Here is a 17,171-nt window from a genome sequence, read left to right as displayed (position 1 = left end):
CTTTGCTGTGTAGAAGCTTTTTATTTTGATGTAGTCCCAGTAGTTTATTTTTGCTTTTGTTTCCCTTGCCTCAGGAGACATGTCTAGAAAAATATTGCTGTGACCAATGTCAGAGAAATTATTGCCTGTGCTCTCTTCTAGAATGTTTATGGTTTCAGATCTTATATTTAGGTTCCTAATCCATTTTGAGTGTATTTTTGTGTGTAGTGTAAGAAAGTGGTCCAGTTTCATTCTTTTGTATGTAACTATCTGGTTTTCTCAACATCATTTGTTGAAGAGACTTTTTCCCATTGCATGTTCTTCCCTCCTTTGTGGAAAATTAGTTGACCATATAATTGTAGGTTTATTTCTGGGCTTTCTCTTCTAGTCTGTTGATCTATGTGTCTGTTTTTGTGCCAGTACCATACTGTTTTGATTACTACAGCTTTGTAGTATATCTTGGATTTGGGATTGTGACACCTCCAGTTTTGTCCTTTTTTTTTTCAAGATTGCCTTGGCTATTTGGAGTCTTTTGTGGGTCCATACAAATGTTAGGATTATTTGTTCTAGTTCTGTGAAAAATGCTGTTGGTATTTTGATAGGGATTGCATTAAATCTGTAAATTGCTTTGTGTAGTATAGACATTTTAACAATATTTGTTCTCCCAATCCATGAGCATGGAATATATTTCCATTTGTTTGTATCATCTTCAATTTCTTTCATCAGTGTTTTATAGTATTCAGAGTAGATCTCTTTCCCCTCCTTGGTTAAGTTTATTCTCAGATATTTTATTCTTTTTAGTGAAATTGTAATTGGGACTGTTCTCTGAATATCTCTTTTTCCTACACTAATAATTGGGTGTATAGAATACAACAAATTTTTGTATATTGATTTTGTGTTCTGTGACCTTACTGAATTCATTTATCTGTTCTAGCAGTTTTTTGTTGGAGTCCTTACGGTTTTCTCTATATAGTATCTTGTCATCTGCAAATTGTGAAAGCTTTACTTCTTTCTTACCAATGTGGATGCCTCATTTCTTTCTGTTGTCTCATTGCTGTGGCTAGGACTTCTAGTACTATGTTGAATAAAAGTGGTGAGAGTAGACATCCTTGTCTTATTTCTTTTTTATTTTATGTTATGTTAATCACCATACATTACATCATTAGTTTTTGATGTAGTGTTCGATAATTCATTGTTTACGTATAACACCCAGTGCTCCATTCAGTACGTGCCCTCTTTAATACCCATCACCAGACTGACCCATCCCCCCACCCCTCCCCTCTAGAACTCTCAGTTTGTTTCTCAGAGTCCATAGTCTCTCATGGTTCATCTCCCCCTCCGATTCCCCCCCCATTTTTCCCTTCTTGCTATCTTTTTTTTTTTTTTTTTAACATATAATGTATTATTTGTTTCAGAGGTACAGGTCTGTGATTCATCAGCCTCACACAATTCACAGCGCTTACCATAGCACACAGCCTCCTCAATGTCCATCACCCAGACACCCCATCCTCCCACCGCCCACCACTCTAGCAACCCTCAGTTTGGGGTTAAGAATTCCTCATATCAGTGAGATCATATGATACTTGTCTTTCTCTGATTGACTTATTTCGCTCAGCATAACATTCTCCAGTTCCATCCATGTCGTTGCAAATGGCAAGATTTCATTCCTTTTGATGGCTGTATAATGTTCCATTGTATGTATATGTACATGTATATGTATATATATATCACATCTTCTTTATCCATTCATCTGTTGATGGACACCTTGGTTCTTTCCAGAGTTTGGCTATTGTGGATATTGCTGCTATAAACATTGGGTTGCACATACCCCTTCAGATCCCTACATTTGTATCTTTGGGGTAAATACCCAGTAGTGCAATTCCTGGGTCATACAATAGCTCTATTTTCAACTTTTTGAGGAACCTCCATACTGTTTACCAGAGTGGCTGCACCAGCTTGCATTCCCACCAACAGTGTAGGAGGGTTCCCCTTCCTCCGCATCCCCACCAACATCTGTTGTTTCCTGACTTGTTAATTTTACCCATTCTGACTGGTGTGAGGTGGTGTCTCATTGAGGTTTTGATTTGGATTTCCCTGATGCCGAGCGATGTTGAGCACTTTTTCGTGTGTCTCTTGGCCATTTGGATGTCTTCTTTGGAAAAATGTCTGTTCATGTCTTCTGCCCATTTCTTGATTGGATCATTTGTTCTTTGGGTGTTGAGTTTGAGAAGTTCTTTATAGATTTTGGATACTAGCCCTTTATCTGATATGTCGTTTGCAAATATCTTCTCCCATTCTGTAGGTTGTCTTTTGGTTTTGTTGACTGTTTCTTTTGCTGTGCAAAAGCTTTTTATCTTGATGAAGTCCCAACAGTTCATTTTTGCCCTTGCTTCCCTTGCCTTTGGTGATGTTTCTAGGAAGAAGTTGCTGCGGCTGAGGTCGAAGAGTTTGCTGCCTGTGTTCTCCTTTAGGATTTTGTTGGACTCCTGTCTCACATTTAGGTCTTTCAACCATTCTGAGTCTATTTTTGTGTGTGGTGTAAGGAAATGGTCCAGTTTCATTCTTCTGCATGTGGCTGTCCAATTTTCCCAACACCATTTGTTGAAGAGACTGTCTTTTTTCCATTGGACATTCTTTCCGGCTTTGTCGAAGATTAGTTGACCATAGTTGGTCTAATTAACCAAGATTAGTTGAGGGTCTATTTCTGGGCTCTCTGTTCTGTTCCATTGATCTTTGTGTTTGTTTTTGTGCCAGTACCATACTGTCTTGATGATGACAGCTTTGTAATAGAGCTTGGAGTCTGTAATTGTGATGCCACCAGCTTTGCTCTTCTCTTTCAGTATTCCTCTGGCTATTCAGGGTCTTTTCTGGTTCCATATAAATTTTAGGATTATTTGTTCCATTTCTTTGAAAAAAGTGAATGGTATTTTGATAGGAATTGCATTAAATGTGTAGATAGCTCTAGGTAGCATTGACATCTTCACAGTATTTGTTTTTCCAATCCATGAGCATGGAACATTTTTCCATTTCTTTGTGTCTTCCTCAGTTTCTTTCATGAGTATTTTATAGTTTTTGGAGTACAGATTCTTTGCCTCTTTGGTTAGATTTATGCCTAGGTATCTTATGGTTTTGGGTGCAGTTGTAAATGGGATCGACTCCTTAATTTCTCTTTCTTCTGTCTTGTTGTTGGTGTATAGGAATGCCACTGATTTCTGTGCATTGATTTCATATCCTGCCACTTTACTGAATTCCTGTATGAGTTCTAGCAGTTTTGGGGTGGAGTCTTTTGGGTTTTCCACGTAAAGTATCATATCATCTGCAAAGAATGAGAGTTTGACTTCTTTGCCGATTTGGTTGCCTTTTATTTCTTTTTGTTGTCTGACTGCTGTGGCTAGGACTTCTACTACTGTGTTGAACAGCAATGGTGATAGTGGACATCCGTGCCGTGTTCCTGACCTTAGGGGGAAAGCTCTCAGTTTTTCCCCATTGACAATGGGTTTTTCAGAGATGGGTTTTATGATATTGAGGTATGTACCCTCTATCCCTATACTCTGAAGAGTTTTGATCAAGAAGGGATGCTGTACTTTGTCAAATGCATTTTCTGCATCTATTGAGAGGATCATATGATTCTTGTTCTTTCTTTTATTAATGTAGTGTATCACATTGATTCATTTGCAGATGTTGAACCAACCTTGCAGCCCAGGGATAAATCCCACTTGGCTGTGGTGAATAATCCTTTTAATGTACTGTTGGTTCCTATTGGCTAGTGTTTTGGTGAGAATTTTTGCATCCATGTTCATCAAGGATATTGGTCTGTAATTCTCCTTTTTGATGGGGTCTTTGTCTGATTTTGGGACCAAGGTAACGGTGGCCTCATTAAAATGAGTTTGGAAGTTTTCCTTTCATTTCTATTTTTTGGAACAGTTTCAGAAGAATAGGTATTAATTCTTCTTTAAATGTGTGGTAGAATTCCCCTGGGAAGCCATCTGGCCCTGGGCTTTTGTGTGTTGGAAGATTTTTGATTACTTGTTTCAATTTCCTTAGTGGTTATAGGTCTGTTCAGGTTTTCTATTTCTTCCTGGTTCAATTTTGGTAGTTGATACACCTCTAGGAATATATCCACTTCTTCCAGATTATCTGATTTGCTGGCATAGAGTTGCTCATAATATGTTTTTATAATTGTTTGTATTTCTTTGGTGTTGGTTGTGATCTCTCCTCTTTCATTCATGATTTTATTTATTTGGGTCATTTCTCTTTTCTTTTTGGTACGTCTGGCCAGGGGGTTATCAATCTTGTTAATTCTTTGAAAGAACCAGCTCCTAGTTTCATTGATCTATTCTACTGTTCTTTTGGTTTCTATTTCATTGATTTCTGCTCTGATCTTTATTATTTCTCTTCGCCTGCTGGGTTTAGGCTTTATTTGCTCTTCTTTCTCCAGCTCCTCTAGGTGTAGGGTTAGGTTGTATATTTGAGACCTTTCTTGTTTCTTGAGAAAGGCTTGTATTGCTGTATACTTTCCTCTTAGGACTGCCTTTGCTCCATCCCAAAGATTTCGAACAGTTGTGTTTTCATTTTCATTGGTTTCCATGAATTTTTTTTAATTCTTCTTTAATTTCCTGGTTGACCCATTCATTCTTTAGTAGGATGCTCTTTAGCCTCCATGTATTTGAGTTCTTTCAGACTTTCCTCTTGTGATTGAGTTCTAGTTTCACAGCATTGTGGTCTGAAAATATGCAGGGAATGATCCCAATCTTTTGGTACTGGTTGAGACCTGATTTGTGACTTAGGATGTGATCTATTCTGGAGAATATTCCATGGGCACCTGAGAAGAATGTGTATTCTGTTGCTTTGGGATGGAATGTTTTGAATATATCTGTGAAGTCCATTAGGTCCAGTGTGTCATTTAAAGTCTTTATTTCCTTGTTGATCTTTTGCTTAGATGATCTGTCCATTTCAGTGAGGGGGGTGTTAAAGTCCCCCACTATTATTGTATTGTTGTCAATGTGTTTCTTTGCTTTTGTTATTAATTGGCTTATATAATTGGCTGCTCCCATGTTAGGGCATAGATATTTACAATTGTTAGAATTTCTTGTTGGATAGACCCTTTAAGTATGATATAGTGTCCTTCCTCGTCTCTTATTACAGTCTTTAGTTTAAAATATAATTTGTCTGATATAAGGATTGCCACCCCGGCTTTCTTTTGGTGTCCATTAGCATGGTAAATGGTTTTCCACCCCCTCACTTTCAATCTGGGGGTGTCTTTGTGTCTAAAATGAGTCTCTTGCAGACAACATATCGATGGGTCTTGATTTTTATCCAATCTGATAGCCTGTGTCTTTTGATTGGGGCATTTAGCCCATTTCTATTCAGGATACCTATTGAAAGATATGAATTTAGTGCCATTGTATTGCCTGTAAGGTGACTGTTACTGTATATTGTCTGTGTTCCTTTCTGGTCTATGTTACTTTTAGGCTCTCTCTTTGCTTAGAGGACCCCTTTCAATATTTCTTGTAGGACTGGTTTCATGTTTGCAAATTCCTTTAGTTTTTGTCTGTCCTGGAAGCTTTTTATCTCTCCTATTTTCAATGACAGCCTAGCTGGATATAGTATTCTTGGCTGCATCTTTTTCTCATTTAGTGTTCTGAGTATATCATGCCAGTCCTTTCTGGCCTGCCAGGTCTCTGTGGATAGGTCTGTTGCCAATCTAATGTTTCTACCATTGTAGGTTACAGATCTCTTATCCTGAGCTGCTTTCAGGATTTTCTCTTTGTCTCTGAGACTCGTAAGTTTTACTATTAGATGTCGGGGTGTTGACTTATTTTTATTGACTTTGACGGGGGTTCTCTCTGCCTCCTGGACTTTGATGCCTGTTTCCTTCCCCAAATTAGGGAAGTTCTCTGCTATAATTTGCTCCAATATACCTTTTGCTCCCCTCTCTCTCTCTCTCTCTCTTCTTCCTCTGGAATTCCAATTATTCTAATATTGTTTCATCTTTTTTTTTTATAATTTTTTTTAAAGATTTTATTTATCTATTTGAGAGAGCGAGAATGAGAGAGAGAGAGAGAGCACATGAGAGGGGGGAGGGTCAGAGGGAGAAGCAGACTCCCTGCTTAGCAGGGAGCCTGATGTGGGACTCGATCCCGGGACTCCAGGATCATGACCTGAGCCGAAGGCAGTCGCTTAACCAACTGAGCCACCCAGGCGCCCAAATATTGTTTCATCTTATGGTATCACTTATCTCTTGAATTCTGCCCTCGTGATCCAGTACTTGTCTATCTCTCATTTTCTCAGCTTCTTTATTTTCCATCATTTGGTCTTCTATATCACTAATTCTCTCTTCTACCTCATTTATCCTAGCAGTTAGAGCCTCCATTTTTTTTTTTTAAAGATTTTATTTACGTATTTGACAGAGAGAGAGACACAGCGAGAGAGGGAACACAAGCAGGGGGAGTGGGAGAGGGAGAAGCAGGCTTCCCGCGGAGCAGGGAGCCCGATGCGGGGCCCAGTCAGGACCTGAGCTGAAGGCAGACGCTTAACGACTGAGCCACCCAGGTGTCCCTAGAGCCTCCATTTTTTATTGCACCTCATTAATAGCATTTTGATTTCAACTTGGTTAGATTTTAGTTCTTTTATTTCTCCAGAAAGGGTTTCTCTAATATCTTCCATGCTTTTGTTTTGTTTTTTTATTTTTAATTTTTAATTTTTTTAATTTTTAATTTTTAATTTTTTTTAAGATTTTATTTATTTATTTGACAGAGAAACACAGCGAAAAAGGGAACACAAGCAGGGGGAGTGGGAGAGGGAGAAGCAGGCTACCCGCAGAGCAGGGAGCCCAATGCGGGGCTCGATCCCAGGACCCTGGGATCATGACCTGAGCCGAAGGCAGATGCTTAACGACAGAGCCACCCAGGTGTCCCTAGAGCCTCCATTTTTTATTGCACCTCATTAATAGCCTTTTTGATTTCAACTTGGTTAGATTTTAGTTCTTTTATTTCTCTAGAAAGGGTTTCTCTAATATCTTCCATGCTTTTGTTTTGTTTTTTTTTTTAATTTCTATTTTGCTTATTTCTTTTCTAATCTTTATTATTTCCTTCCTTTTGCTAGTTTTGGGTTTTGCTTGTTGTTATTATTTCTAGCTCCCTTAAATGTAAGGTTAAGTTGTTTATTTGAGGTTTTTCTTGCTTCCTGAGGTAGGCCTGTATTGCTATAAACTTGCCTTTAGAATAGCTTTTGCTGCATCCCAAAGATTTTAGATCATTGTGTTTTCATTTTCATTTGTCTCCATGTATTTTTCAATTTCCTCTTTGATTTTTTGGTTGACCCATTTATTGTTTAGTAGCATGTTATTTAGCCTCCATGTATGTGTGTCTTTTCAGATTTTTTTTCTTGTAGTTGATTTCTAGTTTCATAGTGTTGTGGTCAGAAAAGATGCATGGTATGACTTCAATCTTTGTGAACCTGTTGAGACTTGCTTTGTGGCCTAATATGTGATCTCTTCTGGAGAATGTTCCATGTGCACTTGAAAAGAATGTGTATTCCACTGTTTTAGGATGGAATGTTCTGAATATATATGTTAGATCCATGTAGTCCAATGTGTAATTCATAGCCACTGTTTCCTTATTCATTTACTGTTTAGATGATCTATCCATTGATGTAAGGGGTGTTAAAGTCCCCTACTATTATTGTATTAGTATCAATTATTTCCTTTATGTTTATTATTAGCTGCTCTATGTATTTAGGTGTTCCCATCTTCTTGTTGGATGGTTCCCTGTATGATTATGTAGTGTCCTTCTTTGTCTCCTGTTACAGTCTTTGTCCATTTTCTCTGATATAAGTGTTGCTACCCTGGCTTTCTTTTCACTTCCATTTGCATGATAAATACTTTTGCATCTCTTCATTTTCAGTCTGCATGCATGTGTCTTTAGATCTGAAATGGGTCTTTTGTAGGCAGTATATAGATGGGTCTTCCTTTTTTTTTTTAAGATTTTATTTACTTATTTATTTGACAGAGAGAGAGTGTGAGCAGGGGAGAAGAGAAGGGGGGAGGAGTAGAGGGAAAAAGAATCCCAGGTAGAATCTGTGTTGAGCATGGAGTCCTACAAAGGGCTCGATCTCACAACCCTGAGATCATGACCTGAGCTGAAACCAAGAGTTGGATGCTTAGCCAACTGAGCCACCCAGGCGCCCTGATGGGTCTTGCTTTTTTATCCATTCTGTCACCCTATGTCTTTTGATTGGAAGGTCTAGGCCACTTATATTCAAAGTAATTACTGAGAAGTATGTACTTATTGCCATTTTGTTACTTGTTTTATGGTTGTTTTTGTAGTTCTTGTGTTCTTTTCTTTTCTCATTCTCCTCTTTCAAGGTTTGCTGGCTTTATTGGTATACCTAGGTTCCCTTCTCTTTATTTTTTGCATACCTAATACTGGTTTTGATTTGTGATTACCTTTAGGTCTATATGTAACATCTTATGCATATAGCAGTCTATATTAGATTGATGGTTGCTTAAGTTTGAACCCATTCTAAAAGCACTAAATTTTTATTCCTCTCCCCTGCCATGTTTTAGGTATATGGTGTCATACTTTACATCCTTTTATTTTGTGATTCCCTTGACTGATTTTTATAGATATACTTAATTTTACTGCTTTTATGCTTCCTACTTTTCTTACTCCTGATTATGGCCTTTCCTTTCCACTCACAGAGTTCCTATTAACATCTCATATAAGACTGATTTAGTGGTCATGAATTCCTCCAACTTTTGTCTATCTGGCAAACTCTCTACCCTCTCTTCTTCTATTCTGAATGATAGCTTTGTTGAATGGAGTGTTCTTAGTTGCAGGTTTTTCTATTTCAGCACTTTGAATATTTCATGCCACTCGCTTCTGGCCTGAAATGTTTCTGCTGAAAAATCAGCTAGTTGTCTTACAGGGTATTTCTTGTATGTAGCTACATTTTTTTCCTCTTGCTGATTTAAAAATTCTTTAGCACTACTTTTTGCCATTTTAATTACCATGTGCCTTGGTGTGGACCTCCTTGGGTTGATTTTGATGGGGGCGCTTTGTGCTTCCTGAATCTGGATTTCTGTTTCCTTCTCCACATTTGGGAAATTTTCAGCTATTATTTCCTCAAATAAAATTTCCTCCCCCCCTTTTCTCTGTCTTCTCCTTCTTGTATCCTTATAATGCAACTGTTATTACACTTGATGGTGTGGTTGAGTTTCCTTAATCTATTTTCATTTTTTTAATTCTTTTTTTCTCTCCTGTTCAGCTTGATTGCTTCCCATTACTCTGTCCTCCAAGTCACTGATGTATTCTTCTGCTTCCTCTTGTGTACTATTTTTTCCCCTCTAGTGTATTTTTAGCCTCACTTACTGAGTTCTTCATCTCTGTTTGGTTCTTGTTTTCTCTCTTTGTTGTGTGTCTCCCTGAGTCCTTCACTCTTTTCTCCATTCCAGTGGGTATGTTTATGACCATTACTTTAAATTCGCTATCAAGCATTTCCTTATCTCTGTTTCATTTACCTTCCTTGTGATTTTGTCCTGTCCTTTCATTTGGGACATATTCCTCTGTCTCCTCATTTTGTCCAACTCTGTGTGTCTGTTATCTATGTGCTATGAAAGTCAGCTAACATCTCTGGCTCTTGAAAGTCATGGACGTATGAAGAGGTGGTCCTATAGTGCCCTGCAGTACAATGTCCCCTGTTCACCAGACCCTGGAATTTCAGAGGTGTTTCCTGTGCATGTTGTGTGTGCCCTACTGTTGTGGCTGAATTGTGTTTGCCTTCAGTCTAGTCATTCTGCAAAGGCTGTCTGCCTGTTGTGATCAGGATTTGGTCCCTGCATTATAATTTTGCCAGTCTGGGATTGCCTTGAGCTTGAGTTGGGTCAGATCAAGGGTTTGCGAGAGCTTCAGTAGCACCAAACAGCAAGGTGTTCTCCCTGTGTTGTCCCTTGAGATACTTTTGTTGGTGGGTGGACCAGCAGTCAGTCCAGAAATCTGCCCCCAGCCCATTGCTGTGTGTGGTTGGACTGGTGTGTGTGGTTATCTTCCCCTCTCCCTGCAGCAGGAAACACTTGGAGTCATGGTGACCCCTTTTTGGGCTGCTTGCACAATGCCAGCCTTGGATGGACTCCTGCCAAGGGTGGTTCCACAGGAGACATGGGATCAGAGTGAGTAGTGTCAGCAGGGTCTGTCAGTATGCAGGGAGGTGACCTGCAACTGCCTGGGACGACTCTGCTGAGGCCAGCTTGGTTGGAGAGGGCAGATCTGCAGAAGACTGTGGGGCAGGGCATGCTGTTAGAAAGGTTGGTGGGGATATTCCTGCTGTGCTGGCTCTGGCAGGTGTCCGTGTATCTACACTGGAGGGTGGGGGTGGGAAATGGCTCCTGCCAGCTCCTTTGTTCCTAGAGAAGTCTCCCAAAGATTCTTGCCCCTCCAGCACAAACTCTGAGATAGTAAAATAAATCCCCCTCTTGTATACCCCTGGTGTTTTTCAAATTTCTCCTTCTAAGTTGAATCTCAGTGGGGCTGTTTGTTGTGCTGTCTCTTTAAGGGTGGGGCTCAGTTTCCTCTCATCCTCCACTCTCCCCGAGCTGAGCCCACTGGTTTTTTTTAAGTTCCAGGTGCTAAGCCTCATTGATTTTATGAGATTGAAGAGCCAGGCCCCTCTGCCTTTCAAAGCCAAATGTTATGGAGATTCCTTTTTCAGGTGCCTGTCCCCTGTGCCTGGGGTGCTTGGTATGGGTTCTGTTCCTCTTTGCACTCACTGCATTCTTCCCTTTTGTGGACAGTCCTGCCGGTCCATTTAGCTCCCACCATGTCTTTGCCCTCCTCAGCGTGGTCTCTTTTCAACATATCGGTGTGGAGAGTCTCTTCTGCCGGTCTTTGGGTTTTTTTCTGGTTATTTACACTGATAAGGATATATCTAGTTGCATCTGTGGGATGAGGTGAGCCTAGAATCTTCCTACTCTGCCATCTTCCCACAAGTCCTTGCTCTAGGAAGTGCTCCTGGCATTTAGCACATGGGATGGGGTTTGGGAGGTAGGCTGGCATGGATACTAAATATCCTGTCCTGCATTCAGCAGTCCGATACAAGAAATAATTGTTTGCTCAATATGATATCCCTTTGGTTGAGAAATGCTGACTCAGTGCAGTTAGGGAAAAAATTTGAGGTATGAGGATTAGAAATAAGCAAAACTATATTTGCAGACAATTTATTCATTTAGAAAATCAAATGAAATTACAAATTATCAGAACTAAGAACCTGAGTTCAAGATAGGTGATTGTGGAATTGACATGCAAAGATCAGTAGCTTTCGTATATGAGCAATATATGATTAGAAATATTTGAAAATATCATATTCCTTTTTTTTAAAGATTTTATTTATTCATTTGTCAGAGAGAGAGAGTACAAGCAGGGGGAACGGCAGGCAGAGGGAGAAGCAGGCTCCCCGCTGAGCAAGGAGCCCAATGCAGGACCTGATCCCGGGACCCTGGAATCATGACCTGAGTTGAAGGCAGACATTTAAATGACTGAGCCACCCAGGTGTCCCTGAAAATACCATATTCTTAAAGCAACAAATAACAACCTAAGAAAGTCACTTAACAAAAACATGTGCACAGAATTATGGAGAAAAATATAAAGTGTTCTTTAAGCATGTGAACAAAGATTTGATAAAAAGAGAAGCATATGGGAGGCTCAGTCGGTTAAGTGTCTGCCTTCGGCTCGGGTCATGGTCTCAGGTTCCTGGGATCAAACCCTACATTGGGCTTCTTGCTCAGCGGGGAGTCTGCTTTTCTCTCTCTCTCGCTTCTGCCCCTCCTCCCTGCTCGTTCTCTCTGTCTCTCTCCAATAAATAAAATCTTAAAAAAAGAGAGAGAGAAGCATACCATGTTTATAAATGGGAAGACTCCTGCTTGAATAGATATTATTTCTCCCCTAAACATTTTATACCTTCAAGCAATTCTAATCCAAATCCCTATTCCCAGTGTAACTGTGTCTTTGTAAATCAGTATCTTTCCTCTTCTCTTCCCAGAAATCACACAAAAGCAACAAGCACAAAACAACTCCCACAAATTACACTTTCAGTGAAACTAAAAAAAAAAAAAAAAAATCTGTGAACTACTACTAAGTATTTGTTGGGACTACAAAAAGGAACTGAGATTAGGCAGAAACAATGTGGGAGGAAGTAAGGAAGCATGGGCTATGGGAGAGCATCAGGGGAATCTCAGAAGGCTTGGGCAAAATATACTTCTGGGAGGCAAGTTTGGCAATATCCAGAAAAATTTAAAGTGATTATATTTTATGATCTAGCTGCTAGACTTTAGATCCTTCTAAGGATGCTAGAGAAATTCGCATATGGCATAATGAGACCAGTACAAGGATGTTTGTTGCAGCATTACTATGTGTAATCAAAAAATTGAAGCAATCTAAAACATCAATTTTTAGAAGATAGCTTAAATTGTGGTAGAGTCCTACAATGGAAGAATGAAATTAGATCTCTGTGTATCAGTGTGACTAGTGTCCTCAAAACAAAATTGAGTAAAAAAGCAAGTTGCAGAATGATACTTATAGTAAAATCTCATGTATGTAAAAATCAAAGACAATGTTATATTTTTACTTATGTACAGCTAATTTTTCCCAGCCTTATTGAGATATAATAGATATGTAAGTTTAAGGCATACCATGTGATGATTTTATATAGATATATTTTGCAAAATGATTACCACAATAATATTAGTTAACACACCCATCACCTCACATAGTACCATTTATTTTGGTATGTGTGGTGAGAACATTTAAGATCTACTGTCTTGTCAACTTTCAAGTACACAATACAGTATTGTTAACTATAGTCATTATGCTGTATATTAGATATCCAGAATTTATTCATCATATAACTGAAAATTTGTACCCTTTGACCACTTTCACCCATTTCTCCCACCCCTTGCCCCTGGCAACCATCAGTCTACTCTCTGTTTCTACGAATTCAGCTTTTTTAGATTCCAGACATACGTGAAATCATACAATATCTGTCTTTTTATGTCTGACTTATTTTACTTAGCATAATGCCATCAAGTTTCATTCATGTTGTCGCAAATGGCAGGATTTCCTTTTTGTATGGCTGAATTTTATATTGCATGTAAAATGAAATTTATCACATACTAATTATATTCAATATATGTCAATTATATTTAATATGTTATATAGGAATTATATACATTTATATCATTTTTTAATACATTCATGTGTTGATGAACACTTAAGTTGTTTCCATGTCTTAGCTACTGTAAATAATGCTGCAGTGAACATGGGGGGTACAGATATCTCTTTGAGATAGTAATTTCATTTCCTTCAGATATATTCCCAGAAGTGGAATTGCTGAATCATATGATACCTCTATTTTTATTTTTATTATTTATTTTTTTAACAAAATTCACATTTTATTTAGGTTGAAATAAACTATACAAAATTGATTTTCTTCACCAAAAATAACAGCAATATTTTCTGTATTATTCCTAGATAAACCACAAAACACTTATTTTTGTAGGTTTTCCAGGTTTTGTTTATAAATCAAGACGAGGCAGTAGATATAGTCGTGGGAAAAGACAGAGGAAAACAGACAAATCAGTTGTCAGTATCCACGGCCTCTGATCCTGGCTTGACCGTGAACACAGGTGTTCAACATATACCTGCTAAAAAGCTTATGAAGACGTAGGTGTTCTACATACACTTGCTAAAGAGCTGATACCTCTATTTTTAATTTTTTGAGGAACGTCCATACTATTTTGCATAGTGGCTGTAGCAATTACATTCCTGCCAACAGTGTACTAGAGTTCCCTTTTCTCTATATCTTTGTCAGCATTTGTTATCTCTTGTCTTTTTGAAAACAAGTATCCTAACAGGTGTGAAGTAATATCTCATTGTGTTTTTCTTTTGTAGTTCTCTGATAATTAGTGATGTTGGGTACCTTCTATGTACCTGCTGGCCATTTGTATATCTTCTTTGGGAAAATGTCTATTCAGGTCCTTTGTCCATTTTTTAATTGCATTATTTTGGTTTTTGCTATTGATTTGTAGGAGTTCCTAATATATTTAGGATATTAACCCCTTATCAGATATATGGTTTGAAAATATTTTTTTCCATTCCTAGGTTGCCATTTCATTTTGTTGCTCATTTCTTTTGCTGTGCAGAAGCTTTTTAGTTTGATGTCCCATTTGATTTATTTTTGCTTTGTTGTTTGTGCTTTTGGTGCCATATACAAAAAATCATTGCCAAGACCAGTATCAAGAAGATTTTCCCCTGTGTTTTCTTCTAGGAGTTTTACATTTAAGTATTTAATCCATTTGAAGTTAATTTTTATGATTGGTGTAAGTTAGGGATTCAGTTTCACTCTTCTACATGCAAATATCCAATTTTTCCAGCCCCACTTATTGAAGAAAGTATCTTTCCCCCATTGAGTATTCTTGGCTCCCTTGTCAAATATTAGTTGACTATATCTGGGTTTATTTCTGGGCTCTTGATTCTGTTTCATTGGTCTATCTGTTTGGTTTTTTGCCAATACTATTTTGTTTTGATGACTGTAGCTTTGTAATATAGTTTGAAGCCAGGAAGTGTGATGCCTTCAGCTTTGTTCTTCTTTCTCAAATTGCTTTGGCTCTTCGGGTTTTTTTTGTTTTTTGTTTTTTTTTATGGTGCCATATGAATTTTACAATTGTTTTTTCTATTTCTGTAAAAAATGTCATTGGGATCTTACTAGAGATTGTATTGAATCTGTGGATGACCTTGTGTAGTATGTATATTTTAACAAATTAATTCTTCGAATCCATGAACATGGAATATTTTTCCATTTAATTTTGTCATCTTCAGTTTCTTTCATCAGTATTTTATAGTTTTTAGTGTATAGATCTTTTACCTCCTTGGTTAAATTTCTTCTTCTTATTATTATTATTTTAAGGTTTTATTTATTTATTTGAGAGAGAGAGAGAGAGCGCATGAGCCGGGTGGGGAGGGGTAGGAGGAGAGGGAGAAGCAGACTCTCCACTGAGTAAGGAGCCCAAGGGAGGGGCTCGATGCCAGAACCCTGGGATCATGACCTGAGCTGAAGGCAGATGCTTAACTGACTGAGCCACCCAGGTGCCCCCCTATTTTATTATTTTTGATTCTATTATAAATGGGATTATTTTCTTTGTTTTTTAGGTAGTTCATTGTTAATATATAAAAACACAACTGATTCTTGTATGTTGATTTTATATCCTGCAACTTTATTGAATTCATTTGTTAGTTCTAACCATTTTTGATAGTCTTTATAGTTTTTTATATATAAGATCATATTATCTGCAAACAGAAACCATTTTACCTCTTCCTTTTCAATTTGGTTGACTTTTATTTCTTCTTTGCCTGATTGCTCTGGGTAGGACTTCTAGTACTATGTTGAATAGGAGTGATCAGAGTAGGCTCTTGTTTTGTTCCTGATCTTAGAGGAAAAGCTTTCAACCTCACTGTTGAGTATGATGTTAGCTGTGGGCTTTTCTATATAGTTTATTTTTGTTTCATTTCTCTAACAGAGAGGGAGTATAGAGTAGTAATAAGACCACAAGGGTCAGATTGCAATGTTCAAATCCTGATATCTACCAGTTACCAGCTGTGACCTTCTGTAAGTTATTTTGATATTTCCTTGCATTTCAAAATATTGATTTGCCTAATATAGGACATTCCAAGGTATGATTATTCAGTAGTCACGTGATATTCTTCAAATACTGTCTAGCATGTTATGTGCAACTAAAATGTCTTCTGGCTGAATAACTAACAAGAGGCAGTACAGGGCACAGGTAACAAGCCGTGAGGCACATCAGGAGGATGTTTGCTAATACCATTTCGTCTTGTCATAACCCTTGAAGTTCAAGAGGACAGGGACTGAAAGGGAATAAATTAAATGCTGAAAGGTACATGAGTTTGTCCATATGTTTCTAAAGTGCTTTGCTTCATCTTCCAGGTCGAGGGCTCCCGGCAGGACAAGCTGAGGTTGAGATGATAGAACGTGCCCGGGAGAAGCGTGCTTGGGAAGCCACTCTCCCCTGTCTGGGGGACACCTCCCAGTTTGAGAAGAGGAGGAGGATGATGAATGCGATGGAGAGGAAGGAGTGGGCCTTCAGAGAGCAGGAGATTGAAAGGTAAGTTCTAGATTACCCAGACAGCTGCACCTGTGCTGGTGGAGTAATGTAAATACTTTTTATCTGTAAAGCATTTTCCCAAATGTATGGGTTTAAAAGCAGCCTTCTACCTATAGAGATAGAAAGTTGGGTTTCTGGTTCTTTTGGGAATAATAGCTATATAATTTTCTCTCTAACGATATAAAAATGTATAGTGCCCTCTTTGTGTGTAAAGTTAAGCATGGAACCCAGATGTGAAGAATTCCTCAAAACATCTGTGATTCTTCTCTTCCCTTTTCTCTTTAAAGAAATTCTAGACTATCACAGAATCCCACTGAAATGCCTTTTTTTAAAAGATTTTTAAAATTTATTTGACAGAGAGAGCGAGCACAAGCAGAGGGAGCTGCAGAGGGAGAGGGAGAAGCAGGCTCCCCACTGAGCAGGGAGCCCGATGCGGGGCTCGATCCCAGGACCCTGGGACCATGACCTGAGCTGAAGGCAGACGCTTAACTGATTGAGCCACCCAGGCGCCCCTGAAGTGTCTTTCTTTTTTAAAAAATTTTAAACTATAGTTCATTAACATACACTGCAGTATTGGTTTCAGGATTGGAATTCAGGGGTTCATCACTTACATAGAACACCCACTGCTAATGACAAGTGTCCTCCTTAATCCCCATCACCCATCTAGCCCATCCCCCGCCCACCTCCCCGCATCAACCCTTGGTTTGTTCTCCATTGGTAAGAGTCTCTTATGGTTTGCTTCCCTCTCTCCTTTTTCTTTCCCTTTCCATATGTTCATCTGTTTTGTTTCTTAAATTCTACATGTGAGTGAAATAATATGGTATTTGCCTTTCTCTGACTGACTTATTTTGCTCAACATAATATACTCTAGCTCCATCCACTTTGTTACAAATGGCAACATTTCATTATTTTTTCATGGCTGAGTAATATTCTCGTGTGTGTGTGTGTGTGTGTGTGTGTGTGTGTGTGTGTGTGTGTTGTGTGTGCGCACGCGCGCACGCGCCATATCTTCTTTATCCAT

At 38.5% G+C, this 17,171-nt stretch overlaps 1 protein-coding gene across 5 annotated transcripts in view; it reads left to right on the top strand.

Annotated features, from left to right (window-relative positions):
• The window catches only part of CFAP91 (cilia and flagella associated protein 91), a 113,029-nt gene that overhangs the window by 35,721 nt on the left and 60,137 nt on the right, over window positions 1–17,171 (top strand). For all 5 annotated transcript variants that reach the window (XM_027586283.1, XM_027586286.1, XM_027586284.1 and 2 more), the window contains one exon: window positions 15,973–16,150. In XM_027586283.1, the coding sequence (XP_027442084.1) occupies window positions 15,973–16,150 (178 nt within the window). The remainder of the gene's footprint in view (window positions 1–15,972; window positions 16,151–17,171) is intronic.

The sequence above is a fragment of the Zalophus californianus genome, chromosome 1 (assembly GCF_009762305.2).
Source record: "Zalophus californianus isolate mZalCal1 chromosome 1, mZalCal1.pri.v2, whole genome shotgun sequence".
Taxonomy (NCBI): domain Eukaryota; kingdom Metazoa; phylum Chordata; class Mammalia; order Carnivora; family Otariidae; genus Zalophus; species Zalophus californianus.
This window is presented reverse-complemented; position numbering and strand designations above follow the sequence as displayed.